The 18,722-nt window shown below is 37.6% G+C and overlaps 1 protein-coding gene across 1 annotated transcript; it reads right to left on the bottom strand.

Moving 5' to 3' along the window:
* Nucleotides 1-1,249: 1,249 nt before the first annotated feature.
* Nucleotides 1,250-16,745, bottom strand: LOC106958528 (phosphatidylinositol transfer protein alpha isoform-like). Its single transcript, XM_015050478.1, has 12 exons — nucleotides 16,610-16,745; nucleotides 14,727-14,757; nucleotides 9,107-9,252; nucleotides 8,762-8,853; nucleotides 8,529-8,536; nucleotides 8,376-8,450; nucleotides 4,891-4,968; nucleotides 4,328-4,405; nucleotides 4,119-4,229; nucleotides 3,874-3,996; nucleotides 2,341-2,398; nucleotides 1,250-2,256 (listed from the first exon to the last, which is right to left on the bottom strand). Exons 1-11 carry the CDS (start codon nucleotides 16,624-16,626, stop codon nucleotides 2,351-2,353), a joined length of 807 nt encoding a protein of 268 aa, XP_014905964.1. The 5' UTR covers nucleotides 16,627-16,745; the 3' UTR covers nucleotides 1,250-2,256; nucleotides 2,341-2,350.
* Nucleotides 16,746-18,722: the final 1,977 nt, after the last annotated feature.

Raw genomic sequence — 18,722 nt, 5'->3', positions numbered from 1 at the left:
AGACGGGCCCCCTCTGGTGCTGTGCCCCTATGCTTTGCATGCGCTGCATACCCACTTTTTGCGCCACTGCCCAGAAGGCTCCATTTGTTAAATCCGCTGGGTAAGTTACTCCCAGCGGTTTCGGAGCCTCGTCCGCAGTGGTTGAGCAGCGGACTGCGCATGTTACAGTCTAATTAACTTCTGCGTCGTCATATATTTCCTCAAGATAAACTACCGGCTCCTCAAATGGATTAACACAACGTTGCATTCTCTTCAGTTTTCTCTGGTCTGTAATGGAGACTTGAATTTAACACGCCATTTCAGCAAAAGGTTTGTAATGCGCTTCCTAACCAGACGCTCCAAAGCGTCCGGTCCATAACTCTTCAACACGCTGTCAGCTCCCGGTCAGAAAGAGGCATTTAGTTCAGAGACCATGAGATGATATTCAGAAAGGATTTTTTTTTTAATTAATTGATTTCAGTTGCCTCTGAGACTAAATCTTTGCTTAAAGTCTATAATGTCTGCCCATGTGACTTGTTTTTATTATTTGCTTGCTCACCTTTAAACACTGATTTAAATATTGTAATTTTTAAACTGAGCAGTAATTTTACATCCATGGAAACTCAAATGTAATATTTAAGACTTCAATGCATAAAATCAGTTATTTAACAATATGAGGTGGTGTTTAATTTATTTTTAACATTGTATTTTTATACATTTATGCTAGAGGTGCCCAAGTCTAATTTTCCAGAGCTACCATCTGCAGCTTTAGATGCATTCCTTCTCTAACACACCTGGACCATTGACTCATTATAAGCCTCTACAGAACTGAATGAGGGAAGTCAACCTATTGTCTGGGGTGTGTTTTAGCAGGGATGCACTCCTGATTTGTACCGTCAATGTGGCCCGTTGAGGGGGGCCAATATGCTGAAGTGGCCCTCGGTGAAATTGAGTTTGACACCCCTGGTTTAGGGTAACAAAAATAAGGTTGGCTTCAGAAATAATGCCACAAATCTGCAAAACATTGCACATCTACCATACTGTGTACAAATGTCAGCAGATCAGCTGCCTTTTGTGATTTTTATCAACTCAAATGTGTATAGTTTTGTTCTCCAGTGCACTTATTTTTTGGTGTAGTTATGCAATGAAGATCCACATTTCATTATCCAACTGTGCTTTTATTGTCAGTGTACATTTGCAGCTGCAAAAATTTGATAATGTATCCTTAAATGTTTCATTGTGGAAATAATGTGCAAAAACCAATTTCTGCATTCATAGAAAAAAAATAAGCTGAATCAGTCATCTTTATTTTGATCATTACAGTAACTTTTCTTGTAAATATATTTTAATGTTGAATCAACTTTTTTCATGTGAGCAGGGAATGACTTTCTGCTCCTCTTAATCCAATTCTTCCAGAACTCAATGTCAAACTACATGTTGCCAGTGCAAAAATATCTTTAATACAATGCACAAATCCCATAAAACTCTAGAATATTTGCAATTGACATGCGACAAGACTCATGACAAAATATATTTTTTTAAATCTTTAACCAGTTCAGCTTCTTGGAGACATAACACTCAAACCCTGATCTTTATTATTAAGTGCTGCTAGCTCATGAAAGTCAGACCATAACATGAAAGGGTCATTATTAAACACCCTTATGTGTCAAAAAAATATCTATCCTCAAGTTTTTATTGTCTCAGTTGACGGAGACAATAAAAACTTGTCTCCGTGGCATGATTGGAGGCACAAAAAGTGGAGCAAATGATAATTTGGAAAAAATTAGGAAATAGCAGTGCCGTAGAAAACATCACAAAAAGAGTATTCCTGATTCCTCTAGTTACAGTACAAAAAAGCAACACTTACAAAAATTGAGAGAAAAGTTTTCCTTACTGTGGAAAGTAAACAATAAATCAGAGAAACAATACAAAATCAAGAGGATTAACAAATCCTTTATGCCCAGAGAACCCACACCGGTATGTTTTAAAAGTAGTTAGGAATAGGCATAAACAAGAACATTTAATCCAAAAAGTAGATCTTTTAACTTGCATCTTAAATAAAAAAATAAACTAAAAGCAGCCGTAGTCAAATTTAATAGTACATAAATATGCACGAGTGCTTTGCAATAATGAGCTCTTATTAAGAGCAAATCTTTATTAAGATGTAAGGGGGAGGTATTCTTGATTATGCCGAGGAAGCCACTGTAGTTCCAGTCAGCCTGGTGAGTGGAGAGCAAGCTTGCTGGACAAGGTCAGGTCCTCCAGTATCACATGTGTCTGGGTAGAAAAAAGGAAGACAAAAATAAGACTAATTTTGTTTAGAGAAACATCCATTTAATAACGAAATTAATTCTGACTTACAGCTTTGACATCACTCATCAGAGGCACCCATTCCTTTGACCGCCTCCTTTTCCCTCATCTGTTGACAGTGAAACATAGTAGTGAGTGAGAAGCATGCACAGTTACAATTTGCTTTTCTTATTTATACATTTTGAAGACTTTTTTTTATTTTATTTCTAGTGTTAAAAATTTATTCAATGTAGAACAAATGATTCCCACTGAGCAAATGCTCTAGAATCATAGGAACATAAGAACTATATCGTGTTTTAATCACATTATTGCTTATTTGCTACAACAAAGGAAAAGTTCAATATTCTTTGTCAAAGAATGTTGACAAAGAATATTCTTTGTCAATATTCTTGTCAAAGAATATTGACAAATCATCTAATGCACATTAGATGATAAATCATCATCTAATGTGATGATTTTCACATAACCACATTAGATGATGTGAAAATCAACTAATGTGCAGATTCACTGCAGAAAGCAATATTTCTAGCCTTTATTTCTAGCTATTTTAGTGATCATGACTTACAGATAACAAAACCTCAAAACTTAGTGTCTTGGGAAATTATAATAAAGTATAAGATCAATATAAAAAAAGGATGTTTTAGGCACAATTGTGAGCATGTTAATTTCTATGCACTCAATACTTGGTTGGGGCTCCTTCTGCATGAATTACTGCATCTATGCAGCTTGGCATGGAGACGATCAGCCACTTTATGGATTGAACGGATTTTGCTCGACTATTCTCTCTAGATGACAGCTGATTACAGGTGAAAACAGTTAAAAGTATAAAATACAGATAATCCTCTCTCTTTCAGACCAACTTCAGATCCCTCATGTTGATACAGCCTTTTCTCTCCACTGAATTTACTATGAATATGCTCAGAACCAGTAGCCTGAACAACCAGCTTCTTCAGCCTTCACATTTTGGAGCTTACCCTCCTTGTGGAGGAGGTCAATAAGCCTTCTGAACATTTGTCAAATACATGATTGTGTGACCATTACATAACATTTAGACATTACAACTCTTTTTCTTTAACTGGGGTAAAATCTAATATTCTATTTTTTTTTACCATTATCACCAAAATGACAGGAAATAAAAGCTTAAAATATTTAATTTCATGTGTATTAGATTTAAATATGAGTTTCACTTTCCTGAAATTGGGTTTAAAAAAGTTATACTAATAAGTTAGGTTAGTATTTTAAGTTTTGAGATGAACCTGTATGGAGGAGAAAGTGGAGATTGCAGTTTGATAGTCATATCACTAGATGTCACCAAAATTAGACTTTAAAAAAAGGCATTTGTAAAGGTGGATTGATTTTGTTTGATCCATTCAATACATGCAGTCAAATTTAGATAGATTAAATCTGACATACTTTAATTTACTCTTACAGTAAACAGTTCAAAGAAGATGGTTTTAAAATATTTGTATTAGGTCATATCCTTTGTATGAAGGGATGTACTAAGTCTTGCTCACATTAACTGGAACTAGAGATGCATCAACATTTGGGCCGATATCCGAACAAATTTAACTACATTTCATTCACCTCATCTAGTTCCTTCTTCGTCTCCTCCTCCATACGACGTATGTCGTCCATCGACAGCTCAATCCATTTGTCAATCCAGCAGAACAGCTGCCTGTGGAAGTGGGTAAACAAACGCTTTTCCACCTGGACACAGTGGGAGAAGTAGGAAACAACATAAATTGAAATGGAGGGAAACAGAAGTCAACAAACTTTACAGCAAAAGCCCATTTCTACAACAAATCAAAATATGACAATATTTCTTTTACTTTTTGAATGAAGCTCTCCATCTTGTTTTGTAGTCCCAGCCACTTGAACTCAACAGTGACTAACTTGTAGGCACACATGTGAGGACAGTCTTTGTTGTTGGCAAGCTCAGTCTGCAGATTTAGACAAAAAGCAAAAATGAACAAGATAAATTAACTAAGTAAATAAAAAAAACTTTAAGGTATTTTAATCATAAAATAATATCCTCTACCTGCCACCCAGTTTTCAGAGGGCCTCTTCCTGTCTTCTGTGATTTAAAGATGGCAGGATCCTCTTCCTTTTTGTAGTCCTGTAAAAATCAAGGAAGCATGCAAAATAGCATTGAGACAAGCGATTAAGTAGTAACTCCTTTACTGAATGGTAAGCAAAGACATTCAACTTTTCTGGGTTCCACCATTTGTATATTTGCATAAATCCAAGTAGATTGAAAAACATCCATAAAATCTGGATACATGCATTTTCAGCAGAAATCTCATTTTTCATTATACTTTTCTTCACATCTATAACAAATCTGTTGGAGATGTGACACAGATGGCAAACTAAATGGTGCCATCTGTGTCCCTTTATTATTTTAGGCCATTAACTACCAATCAAAATGCTTTTTTATCTCCCTTTTTTTCTTTTAACAAAGCCATTATAACTTCATTTCTGACCTTATAACTTTCTAAAAACTAAAGTAAAAACAGCTTCTGAAGGTTAAATTTAGAAGCATTAATCAGGGAAGAAACTGAGCTGAAAACTCTGCTTGTTTAAGTTTCTAAAATGTTTTCTTACCTTTTCAGCGATGCAGCTGTTATCTGCAATGTCAATTTTAACAACTTCAACTGCATCCCATTTCTCCACTTTATGTACCTGCAGAGTAGTAAAGACATTTTCATGGTTTCATTGAACAGAGGACACAAATAAGTGGCAGCATTAAAACAGAAATAGCCAATTACAAAGCAGATGCGCTCTATGAACTCTAGCTCTTGCATTGATAATCTCTCACACATTTGCCAAATGGGGGAGCAATCTGAAGAGAAGTAGTTTAAATCCAGGGGTTTCTGGACAACTCAGAAGATTTTCTGTTTTGCTTGCGTAGTCTTCAACATATTTCTTTGACAATAAATGGATATGAAGCCCACTGAGCTCATTGCAACAAGCAAGGTAGTGCGTGTTTTTGGAAATGTGGACATCCAGCTGAAGGTCACACTGATTTTCACTTTGAAAATTACTGCTAAATTTCTTCTAAAACAATCTTCATATGTAAGCTAAATGTATGAGGAAAGAGTCATCAGAGTGGAATGAAAAATGGGCCAATTTTTTATCCAATTAACTGTTAGAATAACTAATTACTGAAATAACTAGATCCCTAATAATGACACACACTAGGGCACGGCAGTGGCATCGGGGTAAAGCACGACCCACGTATGGAGGCCTTAGTCCCCATGCAGTCTTCACGAGTTCAAGTCTTGACCCGATGACCTTTGCCAAATGTCTTCCCCCTCTCTCATAGCCCACCTTCCTGTCTGACAACTGCTAAAGACTACCAGAGTCGACAAAACCCTAAAAAGAAAACGGTAGTCATTTCACACAATATCCCTATTTGTAATTCAGCTCTTTATAAATTAATATTAACTAATAACCAATATGCCTGTATATTTTAGGACAGAACATTTTCAGTGAATATTAGTGACTGAATCATCTGCTGCTTCAATGCCATATGGTGTCCCACGGGGCTCAATTCTGGGCCCACTGCTTTTCTCTCTGTATTTACTGCCTCTGGGTTCTATCCTCAGGAAACATGGGATTTCATTTCATTGTTATGCTGACGATTGCCAGATTTATTTGCCCCTGAAGCAGAAGGATGTCCATTCCATCAAACATCTCCTGGCATGTCTAGGTGATATTAAAGCTTGGTTGGCCTTGAACTTTTTAAATTTTAATGAAAGGAAAACAGAGGTGATGGTGTTTGGACCCAGTGGCTCCTGTGAGTCCTCCTCTGTTGACCTGGGACCCTTGGAGGTTTATTTTAAACCTGATCTTGGTTTTAAGGTGGACAGTGATTTCAAATTGGACAGCCAAATCAGAGCCGTGATTAAGTCCAGTTTTTATCATTTAAGGCGATTGGCATCAGTGAAATCTTTTCTTTCCAGGCAGCATTTTGAAACAGTGATCCACGCTTTTATTTCGACTCGATTGGATTACTGTAACTCACTATATCTGGGAGTCAAGTCAGTCGCTGCTCTCACATCTGCAGCTGGTACAGAATGCTGCTGCACGACTTTTGACAGGAACTCGACAGAGAGGGCATGTGACCCCTGTCCTGGCCTCACTTCACTGGCTGCCTGTATATTTTAGGACTCATTTTAAAATTCTTATGTTTGTTTTTAAATCACTGAGCTTCTTCACCCATACATACCTTATCGGTCTCTGAGGTCAGCAGATCAGCTGCTCTTGGAGGTACCGAGATCCAGAAGGAAGCTCAGAGGGGACAGGGCTTTCTCCGTCATGGGTCCTAAGTTATGGAATGACTTGCTTTTGCAGGTCAGAGAGGCCCCTTCGCTGTCCACTTTTAAAGCTCGTCTTAAAACCCATCTGTTTTACTTGGCTTTCAACTCCAGCGGGATCTAGTTTTAAATTGTACGTTTGTTTTTAAACTGTAAGAGTTTATAGTTTTTTATTATTATTTTTTAATATTGTTATGTTGTGTTTTAATGTACAGCACTTTGTATAAGCTGTGGTTGTTTTAAAGTGCTTTATAAATAAAGTTGCTATGGTAATTAATATAACAAGCTGATAGCTATTCAGGATCTTTTCTTGGGTAAACATGGTGCTCAGCAGACATGCAGGTAAAATGCAGCTCTGCACATAGATATCTTCATGGTATGTTTATTCACAACTTCTTATTGGTTCATTTTAATGTGCCGATTTACTACCTGGTGGTCAATAAAAAACACAAAAAACAACTTATGTGTAGCAGGTTTGTTTGTGTTTTAATCATTCAGTGAAAAGTGAAGTTTGGAAACAACTGATCTGTTTGTACATAAGAAACCTCGAGCATCCTGTGTGGTTTTTAGCACCCTGATTCACAACTGCAGTGGAGCTGCTGGGTTATATGTGCAGTTTTCGTGGCATCACATTAGAACATAAACACAAAGCTTTATTGTGTCGCATTAAGTACCAGCACACATGGGCATACAATGACTTCAATTCTAAATGAAGGATAATATTCATAATCTGAAGAGTACAATATCTGTGTGTTCTGTGTCAATCTAAGATTATTTAATATTTCATTTTACTGCTTTAGGCAGAAGGCAGTGGAAATAATTCCCTCAAAATCATGACCGTCTGTGTAAACTTTAATGGGTCATTTTACTGCTATTCTTTTAAACTGATCTTAGTGCACAGGTGTCAAACTTAAGGTCCGGGGGCCAAATCTGGCCCACCGTAGCTTCTTATGTGGCCCTCTAGACAACAAATTACACCAATAAGTCCCTTTTCACAAATCTGTAAAATTCACACACACAAAAAAAAAAATCTCCACATTTTTCTCTGATTTTACTGCAAATTTTCTCAAGATTGGTCTAAAACATTGAGTTTAAGTGACTTACTTGATGTCAAGTTATAGTCCATTATAAAAAGTCACATTTAGCATCATACACTAGGACAAATATCATTAAAAAATCCTTATAAAAATGTGTAAATTGGCATCACAAAACCTGTACTTTTGATTGCAAAAAACACTAAAGCAATCACAAAATCTTGGAGGAACCACTATTTATTGATATTTTAACAGTTCATTTGTTTTTTTCCCCAACATATTTTTAAGAACATTCAGATTTTTGATATGGCCCAAAATGAAAATTAGTTTGACACCCCTGCCTTAGCGCTTCCGACTAAAAAGTTTAGCGAGTACTTCCTTGGGTTTGCATCAAAGATTGTGGTACACTTTTCTTTTTCTCTTCATTAATTTTACTGACAAGATCATAAAAGTCCCGGCATAACCCATCTAAAACAGTCACATTAATTTTTAAAATGATAATGACTGTGGCCTAAATCCACAGTTTCACACATTCCTCCTGGTCTGCCTGGACTTGAACTGTGAGCTCACTTGTGTGTAATTTAGTCTCCAGTGGGATTACTGCAGAAACTATTGGCATAAAGGTTTTGGGCTTCAGACAAACAGATTTCCCCTTTACACAGCCAGGCTTTTTGCTTAAATGTTCTCTGTAAGTTAAAACCTAAATCTAATAGCAGTGGTGGACATTGTGACTTACGTTCACTTGCTCGCCCATATCAGGCTTGTGCCATGTCTCGATCTTGATCATGAACTTGTCTTTCATATAGGTGTTCTGTAGTTACAGGACAGAATGGTCAATGAGCATGGAATATTAGTGTGTCCAACTCAAGTATGATTCACAAATACTTACTGTAAGGACTGTTTCAGAAGAAGCAGTGGATGGTGATGGAAGAAGAATTATGAGAAAGAAAAGAAATTTAAAAAGATGCAATTATAATCTGCAGATTTCAACATAACCATACTTTCTTTCACTGAGGTTTATCTAAATCTCTGGGAAACAGGGTTTGAGAAGGAGCTGATCACCCATGCTCAGGGTTCAGTGTGTCACATGTTGCTGTATGTGTGCACTGCAGTGTGACTTACTTGTACGGCAGTAGGGATATGCATTCCAGGCCTTCTCGTGGACCTCAAGAGAACCTTTTGGAGCGATCATGCGGACGAACTGCGGCACTTTGCTGCAGAGAAACGTGCAAAGTGACTTTTTTCTTTAAAAATATTCCTCTATTGTCATACATTTTATGCTGTATAAATTGAACAAACCCCACTCTATAAGCAACATGTATACAGACATACTAGTAGAAATTAATTTAAGGTTTTGCAAAGTTCAACCATAATTAACAACAATAATGATAACTTTGGCATGAAGGAAAGTCAAAGTAAGAGGATTGTGACATGCATGAAGGGTTTGGCTAGCCAAAGGTCACCTACCTCTGCAGGTGGTAGACTTTATGGGTGAACTGCCCCTTCTCTCCATTCTCCTCGTATGGCTCATTGACGAGAACCTCCACACCTTCTCCTCCTCCCGTCTCATTTTTGCTGGCTTCTGCTACTGCGTACAGCTGCCCCACTTGGTACTGAAAACAACCAAGAAATCCATTTAAAAAAAAAAAAACTTGCTCAGTTTTGAATCCAAATCTTTTTAATAACAGCTCTTTCTTAAACTTTTGTAAGTACAAGTTTTGAACCACTTATAAGTAAATATTGTTTCATTTTCTTTATTAGAATAATAACACAAAAGGTCAAAAAAATAATTCCTACTTAATATTCTCACATTACAGCGATAAATGTCAATGTGCTCCAGGGTTTCCTCAAGTGCAGTATAAGCCTGGCGGGCCACCAGACTTTACTTGTGCCCCCACCAGGCTAAGCATTGCTTAGTTTTTTAAGTTTTTTTTTTAATGTTTGCATTTTTTAAGACATTATAGTTGATGTTCAGGTTATAATCCTCCAATAACACATAATTATCAAGTGATATATTCAAATTTCCTGTCAACTTTAAACATTTTTAACTCAAAAACACGACGGGCCGCTGGAAGAATGACTGCCCCAACGCCCAACCACCGGGTTTAGCAAGTTTTCTGGTAAGAAAATGTTTTCTTACCTTTGTAAGGTAAGAAATAGAAATCTAAAAAATGTAGAATGCATTATTCCAATACGCCCCGTTTCTAACTGCCTTTCAATGCAATTACAGCTGCAAGTCTTTGGGGTCCTTCACCACTAGTGATGCACCAATATAAAAAAAAATTGGGTCAAACTGCTGCTATGGTTGATAACCAATATTTACTGATGTGTTCTATACATTTCCCTACACTTTCAAAACTGTAAAACCAACCACACCACTTACATTGCTTTTCTGCTTCAGTTAAACACTCCTACCATCCTGCACTGCCTTACAATCACCGTTACATGATCGAGCAAATACCACACGGCCCCTTCAGAAACACGTAAACAAACGGCAATATAATGGAAATTAAAATCAGTTGTAAATATCAGCCGATAACTATATAAAACTGGATGGATCGTGCCTGTAAACAGAAATATTCAAGTTTTACCACAGATTTTTAAGTGGATTTAGGTCTGGACTTTGACTGGGCCTTTCTAACCTTCCCTAGCTAATCTGGCTGTATGCTTACAGTCGTCATCCTGCTGAAAGTTGAACCCAACTCCAGTATTTAGCTCCACCAACTCTGATGCTGAAGAAAGGCATCCCCACACCATAATGCTGCCAGCATTTTGTTTCACATTGGAGATTATGTGTTCATGCCACAGTATTCTGCAACACATGTGCAACACATGTTTGCTGTGTCACTTGGTTTGTGGCAAACTGCCAACAACATGATTTCTCTTAGTAATTTCCTTTTTGTTTGTGTAGTGCAAGACTAACAGTTGTCCTTCAATAGATTCTTGCACCTGAGCTGTGGCTCCACAAGAGCCACAACTTATGTCTTAGCTGCTTATTTATGCCATCTTTGCTGAGGGGTCAATTGAGACAAACGGTCAAGTCTTGGTAGGTTTGCAGATGCACCACGATTTATTGTCAGGCAACAGATTAAACAGAGCTCGATTGTTGACATAACTATGACTAATTAAGTAATCCAACAATAGTTAACGGGAGTAAACGGCCTAAAAAAAGGCCATTTGTTGAAAGAATGTCAGAGTAGTAAACTGTACAAAAAATAGGTTTTACATTGAAGAATTTAAAAAAAAAAATTATTTGAGAATATTTTCTACCCAGAAATCCTCAAGTGGAAGTTTTAGCTTAACCCATTTCAAACTCTGTAAAAAAAATTTAAATAAATAAATAAAAAAAAGGTCCGAGTTCTTCACATGGACTTGTACATAAAAGTTGAAAAAAAAAGATGTCATGATAAAGCATACAGCAAAGGAAAACTCTTTTTGCATTTTAGGAAATGTTTATTTTGTTATCTTAAAAATACTTTATGCATTTCTAATATTGTATAAAAAGGTTTAAGTGGCTAAATGAAAAATCTGAATGTGCAAATTTTTTTTACCTGATGAATCATTAAACTAATCAATAGATAATATACTACTAAATTAATCAGTAGCTGCAGCCCCTGTTTGTTCACTAAAAACCTCAGACCTTCACAGAACATCTGGATTTATACTGAAATTAAAACACAAGTTTGTTCTGATTGTGGAAGGTGAAGATCTGCCTTGGCCTCAAGTCTTTCTCGGTCTCCGATAGATTTTCCTTCTAACATCTCCAACCAGTTGGAATGATTTGTTTCGGGTGATTTGTAAGATTATCTTTAGAGTTCAAATTCATAACGCACTCAAATAAAATTTTCTTTATGAACGGAGTCATCAAAACATAACCATCTCAGCATTGAGATACTAATTATCCCCACATGCTGGACAGCCAAGGTTACAAAGTTAGTGTTTAACTAGGATGCTACATTTGCCAACTAAAGTCAAGGATCTTTCTAAGCTGTTGCTTTGAGTGTGCACCAACATGTCTCAGATGTAGTCAGAGATTTACATCTGTTTAAGTCTCAGAGAAGAACATGTGATTAATATGTAAAGCACTTCTAGAAGAAGTCAACACAAATAATCAGGTTGAAAATATTTCAAAAGGTGCTCTGAATGGCAGAAAAGCTATGAAAGAGAAGCTTATAAAGAGCCACAATGACCAATCATAAACAGTTTTCCAACCACTACCAATTTAATACTTTTTCAGAAGAAAAGCAGCTGAGTGAGCTTCTCTCAAACTTGTCTTTCTTCCTCCCAAGTCAGGCAGAACTGCTGTAGCACTGGAAACAGTGACCTGCTCCTTGGGAGTAGTCGGCTTCGTCACACACACCGACTAAACAAAAAGGTCTGTCAACACTGAGACGTCTGGTCCACCAGGGCAGCTGCTGTGTCATCATGAGGCGTGCTTACTAGTGGGCTACAGTTGAAGAGGAAATGCCACATCTGGTGCTTCAAGCAGCCCAACCACACACATAAAAAGCCATAATCTTGTTTTTGGATTCAGACAAACCCTCTTCAACTCAGAGGCAAGGCGTTGCTACAGCCCAACAACTTGTTTCGGTAGCACTGGATGTTCAGCTTCTCCTTTGTGACCAGGAATGTTACCTGCCATGCAGAACCAGTCTGACTTATCAAAGACAAGAGCAGACAGCTCCCAGAAGGAAACAAACGGTCATCAGCAAGTAACAACCAGAAAACAACAATCGTTACAGCTTCAGGCACAGAACTGCGTCTATCAGGCTGGTCAAAGGAAAAGACAGCCTGCTACAGACCGACAGGGTCAAGGCGTGTGTTTTAAAGTTGAACAAGAGCCACAATGACGAAAGTAAAGGGCTGCTATGGACTGAGTCACACAAATAAACCTCAGAATAACTAAACTTCAAGCTTTTGAGTCGGAGCTGAATAAACATTCTGCCATTCAGAATGTGTGTCATTTATTTTTTTGTTACAATAATAAAATTAGTCAGGCCTTTCAGTTTTAACCTCTTTTTCATTGGATTTATCGCAGATTCAAGGTAATTCATTTAGGAAATGTGCATTTTTGGATGTCTGAAGTTTCCAAGTCAGGATTTGTTGTCATTTTTTCCAGATTAGATCTCCATCTAATCTGGGATCAGTTCACAGCCACTTGAACCAGATTCTCTGGGGGAATCCAAAGGCGTTCCCAAGCCAACAGAGAAAGATTCCCTGCAGCGTGTCCTGGTTCCTAGGGATGCAGACAATTAATCAACTTGCAATTGTTCATTAGATTAAAATTAGTTCCAATCAATTAACTAATAACGTCCACTTAGAGCATTATCATCCGGAAGGGTGTGCTGGTCGTCATTCTTAAGCAGACCCAGTAGGTGATAAAAAAAAAAAAAACAAAGATGGCAGGGCAATCCCAGATCAGCAAAATAATAATAAAAAACTGAGTCAGATGTAGGGTGCAAAACGCAAATTATACTGTTCTGTTTTCAAACATTTTATATGTTCATTCAGCTGAGCTGCATGATGGAGCGGCATCAACTTCTCAAACAAAAATTACTGGTGTGCTACGAAGGCCAGAACATGATACTAATGTTTTATGTAAACATTCAAACATAAACAGCTGATTCCTTTCTGTGACTTGTGATGCAGAATGTCCATATTTTGACAACAAACTGGACACAGTAGTAGCATTTTTTAGACTCTGATTTCTTGCAATTATCTAAACTACAATATATCCTGACCCTTTTCATTCAGTAATTCAGCTGATTATTTCCATTTATCTTGTTTAAAACCTGATAATCTGATAGATTCAACTGACTCAAAATTGAGAGTATTTTAAATAGAAGGTTAGTCAGTAATCCTGAAAGAATATTATATCATTTTGATATAAATTACTGACCATAAAAAGGCCAGAACTGAACTCTGCGTTTCTCTGACTGTAGACACCCTTGATGTGTTGGCATGCATTATTAATCTGTAAGTCCCCAGATGAAAACTTCATGAAACCTGATCTAAAGGAAGGGTTCCACTTTTTTAACCGTTTAGCGCTAGATGAGAAGCCTAGCTCTTGTGTCAGAGGGATACATTCATCTGACCCAAGCATAGTGTAATAGGAGCCAGTTCGGCCGCTAGAATGGCTGATCCAACTTTGGGAAGTCAACTCTTATTATTCCACCTCCACTCTGTCAAAATATAAAACGGGTAACGGCAGCCATCCGTTTGAGTTGGAGGATTTTGAATGTTGAAACTGCAAATCCACAATAAGCATTAGGATTGCACATGGCATCCCTAAATTATATCCAATGTGATCCAAGACAAGATGGCGTAAACATCCCTGTTGCTCAACTATCAGGTGAACCAACTTTCCACACTGAGGGGAGGAAAAGCTGGCCACAAGACAAACTGGGTACATGCTTGAGTGAAATGCTGGCTTCTGCTCTGTGTGGCACACTAGTGGAAAAAAAGACTTCTCTGTTTTACATGACATTTGGATTAAAATGCACAATGAATAAAAAGGGAGGGACCCATCTAACAGTGCAGGGAGAGGTGAAGAAACAGAACCTGCTCACCTGAATATTCAGGAAAAACCACCATTACAGTAAATTAACCCCGACCAAACACACACACGTAGCTAACACTTAATCTTCGACAGTGATTGTTCAACTGTTCAACTGCCATTGTTCTCCAACATGAATCATCTTGAAGAGGCAGCAGGGTCAGAATCGCAAACTGAAATAAGTCAGTCACCAGCATTCGCTGCCGTTGCACACAGTGGCGTGAAGCCATCTTTGCTCATAAATAATCACCATCTGCTTAGGCAGGAAAACTAGAAAACATATTTTCAACATCAGAATGAGTGAAAATTCCTACATCTTAGGAAAGCTGCCGATAAAAAAAAATTGGCACAAAATTCTGACAGCTGCATCTCTGACTGTACAACAAGTAAGTGAGAAAAACAAAACATTCTGCAGATAAAAGATAGCGGGGATCCAACACATATCTGAATATAAAACATGTACACTCTGTTGAGGTCAATAATCTTGTATTTTTATTGATACGATTGAAAGTGAAGTAAATAAATGAGTACCTCCTCGACTGAGATGGGCAGGACAATCTGGCTGTAAGAGAGAGAGGAAAAGCAAACATAACTCATTAGAGGACACACATTAGCAGGAAGTGATGAAAACACACTAGTTATAGATTTACTGCTGAGACATCATATCTGTACAAGGAGAAATTATAAAGCTTTTCCTCTTTTCAGTCAAACAGTGATTACATAATCCTGTGGGGTTTATAGGAACAGTACAACCTGCAAATACTAATATTTACCCAGGATAATTAAAAGTTCCCAAGAAGGTACAGTAAAGGCAAAGCCACTTTCAGATTTAAGCCGAGTTTCATTGTAAAACTACTAACTACTATATATACTTCTTTTTCTGGAAAGAAAAAAAAACACACTTTAATAGTATTAAACACTCCTGATAGTATATTTGATCCATAGTGAAAGGATGGCCTTCCTGGTCCACTCAGAGATGAGGAAACACCTGCACTTATGGCTTTTACTTCAACACACAACTCATCTAACTTCCACTACACGTGAGCTGAAATATAGAGTAGGACTCAGTGAGATAAGGTCCGTCAGGCACAGGCGAGTAAACCTCCAGGTCAACAGGTGAAACCAAGGCCTCACCCCATGGTTCACACAGTTATAAAGAAAAGATACAAACATATGTTTATTTTTCCTGTTTGCACACTGCACAATCAGAACGTCGATGAAAAAAGTGCACTTATGCAATACACAATGTACACTGGGAAGTAGCAAAGCATGTGATCTTCTGCTGGAGTCTCCAGTATCACAGGAACTAAACGAGCAGGAAGAGGAAATTATGAAGCAGCAATCAAGACGTGTCCCATAAAGTGAACAAACAAGTCTGTAGTTTTTAGTGGAAACTTTGCCTTCCAGTGCCTGTATGCGTTCTTTGTCCTCCTATACAATAGAGAATTAATGACGAACTGTTGTCAGTCTAGCGGAGCTTGAATATTTCATAAGACAGATCAGAGTGGACGAGGAGCTTTTAAGGCATCAACCTGTTCCCTACTGGGCTAAAATAAGATCAGATGTTCGGATTCAAAAGAGGAAAACAAACAATTGAAATGGTTTCATGTTCTTCTAGCACTAGTATGACCTAAAGGCATATCCAGCTTTATTAGGGATTGTAATTAACATGGCTGAGCCTGGTAATGTACTTTGCACCGTGGTCAGATGACAGTCAGAGCTGGATGTCGTCCCAGCAGTGATGTGCATATGACAAGAAGTGATAAACTATAGGAGCTCATAAGCCCAAACACTTGTCTTGTAAGGAAAGTTTTAAAAGAAATGCAGCAACAACGTCCTCTTCTAAACTTGCCGGTATGTTTCATTTAATGCAGTCCTACATTTTATTAAATAATGCTTCTTTTTAGCGTGGGATAATGGTTTCAGGAAAGGAAATGGAGCGAGGGAATCCCTCACTGCTCCGTTAGCCTCCGTCTCCCTGTTCATTAAACCGCTCTGAAGCCCAATTTCAACACTTGACTCCATTATACCGCTGTTTCAGGCGCAATTTAGTAAGCCTGTTTAAGCCGAAGTTTCATATACTCACGTAGGCGTTCACCCGCACTTATTTCTAAATACTCTTCTTTGCATGTTTGCTAAACCAAAAAAATTGAGAGAAACAGGAAGAAATCTAAATGAAGTTCTGCGTATAACAACTCCGGGATTAGATACTAAAATATGTGAAAAGACGCCGCTTTTGAGGGAAAAAAAAGCAAATAAAAGTGAGTCATACAGTACGAAACATTCACTTTTCATTTTTAAGGTCTAGTTAACAATTTTCTAGCAGTTCATTAGATTTTATTTTAGTTCAAACTTTTCAAGTCGTCGAAGTGAAATGGAAACAAAGCACCGACTTGAAGTCAAAGCGTACTTACAACTCCTTAATCAGCATGGTGGCTGTGCGTCCGTCCAAACGTCCGTGTCCGAGTGTGGAATGAGCCGAACCGAGCTGTTCATTCACTGCTTTGAAGGGACTTTTCTTCCTGTTAGATGCCGTGTGTGTAGAAGGGGCGCGGCCGAGGAGAGGAGGAGTCCCCACCTAGTTTCAGGTAACCAGCAGTTGCGTTCAGGTTCTGTCGGAAAATAATCAACCAGCTTTACCAGTTTTTCTCGAGCCAAACGTTTCGCTTCTGGTTTAAATACGAACCAAATGTATGCACCGCACAAATAAAATGTAGTTTCATACTGCATGTTGCTATAAAACTACTCTTTGTTTTTATATCCACCCCTGGAATTATGTGAAATTGACAAACCAGATAAGTGACTATTGATATGCCAAGTATGCAGTGGCGGTGTTTCTGATATGGGCGATATGGGCAGCCGCCCAGAGCGGCCTGAGCTCTCGGGAACACTCCCTCCTCCTCTACACACACACAGACACACACACACACACACACACACACACACAAACGCATAGACAAGCCTCCTAAACCTCAGACCCAAAAGTTTGAACCTCTCTTGCCTCAATTTAGTTTAAACAGAAGCAGAACATCCATGTCCATAACCACCAGGAAAATGTTTGTCTATTTCATTTAAGGACTACATTTCAAAGAAATAATGAAAATTCAACTGTGTTTAATAGAGTTATTACGTCTGTTATTGTTGTCCCTTATGAGGTCTATCTGAATCTTGTCTTAGTTTATTGCTAATTTATTGCCCTCTTGCTGAGGGCAAGAGAACAGATTATCTTGGAAATCTGGCCAATTTTCCAAGAAAACTGGCCAGCTGTTCCAACTCATTAAGGTTCGCAAGCAATTGCTTCTACTAACAAAATCATTTGCAGATTAAGACTGGAGCCAGCATTTGTTTCATAAATGCAAATTACAAGCAATTAAGCATTTTCTTTTTAACACTAGATGGTTCAGGTATTTTTTTTCTCTGGTTGACCTGGAAAAAAGGTTGTAGTTTTAGTTGTGTCAGTCACTTAACTTCATAAATTGAACAAATAGGTTTAAAAAGTATTTTAATAAAAAAAGAATTTGGGTCAATTCTATAATTTTTTTGGCAGCCCAGCTGTACATACATAACAATGCTGTCCAAATATTACCTTTAACATGGAAGTGTGAGACCTAGTGATTTAGGAAAGTATTGTTTCCCCTTTTCTAAATCACTTGAAAACAATTTAGAAAAACACTCAAACACTCCTGTTTTGGTGCCATTAAAAACAGGAGACAAATATACAAATGATTGATTATTTAATTTCATATATTCAAACTTTTTTTTTTCCTTTCAGTTGAAATAACATATTTTGAAAAGTCACCGACAATAGTTACACTGTGGAAAAGACCAAAAAATAAGTCATAAAAGGTAAAATATCATGGAAATGCACAATCCTGTAAACTCAGAATGGGAAAAAAGTAAAGACAGTTAGACATGATAGGAAAAAATACAAAATGTCAAGTGGAGAAAAAAAAGGTATATCTTTTTTTCCTCTTATATCCCCACTTTTACACATCACACCTACATAACTATTAAAAGGTAACACCCAAAATTCCTCACCAGGAAACAAAACAATCCACTGAAATGAACAAGAATATACAAAATCGCTTTGGGGCTCAGGGTTCGGTGGGATGAGGCGAGTAACCTAAGGAAGTCAGTGACTCCGTTCCCATTTTCTCATCTCTTGTTCAGTACAGGCTCAGGTCTCGCATTGGTTAGCAATGCTAGATGACTTTCCTGTAAATACTGCTAATATAATACCAGGAACTCAGAAACAGAACACTTTAACCCAAATTCCTGCCTCTGAGTTTCTTTTTCATAACAACCCCAAATTATTTCCGGAAGGAGAGGAAGTGTTATCAAAATTAAATCTGAATGAGGGACAAATTGTGCATTTCAATTTAAAATGTCTGATTTCTTTAAATAACTGTGCAATTCTTCTAGTAAAATATGAGTACATTCTGTCTAAAAGGAATGGATTGTGAACTGAGAGACAAGACTCTGCTGCATCTTCTGTGTGAATAGAGGCCAAATGTGAAGCAACGCCTC

Source organism: Poecilia latipinna, unplaced genomic scaffold (assembly GCF_001443285.1).
Source record: "Poecilia latipinna isolate Pla-1442-1.1 unplaced genomic scaffold, P_latipinna-1.0 Scaffold992, whole genome shotgun sequence".
NCBI lineage: Eukaryota > Metazoa > Chordata > Actinopteri > Cyprinodontiformes > Poeciliidae > Poecilia > Poecilia latipinna.
The sequence above is the reverse complement of the archived record's forward strand: the minus strand, read 5'-3'. Positions and strand labels throughout refer to the sequence as shown.

What these genes read in the sequence shown, in the direction of transcription:
- LOC106958528 (XM_015050478.1), bottom strand. An exon ending in ATATGGGCGAGCAAGTGAAC is followed by an intron (nt 4,969 to 8,375) that starts GTAAGTCACAAT and finishes ACTACTCTGCAG; the next exon opens with GTACATAAAGTGGAGAAATG. An exon ending in TGGAGAGCTTCATTCAAAAA is followed by an intron (nt 3,997 to 4,118) that starts GTAAAAGAAATA and finishes CACTGTGTCCAG; the next exon opens with GTGGAAAAGCGTTTGTTTAC.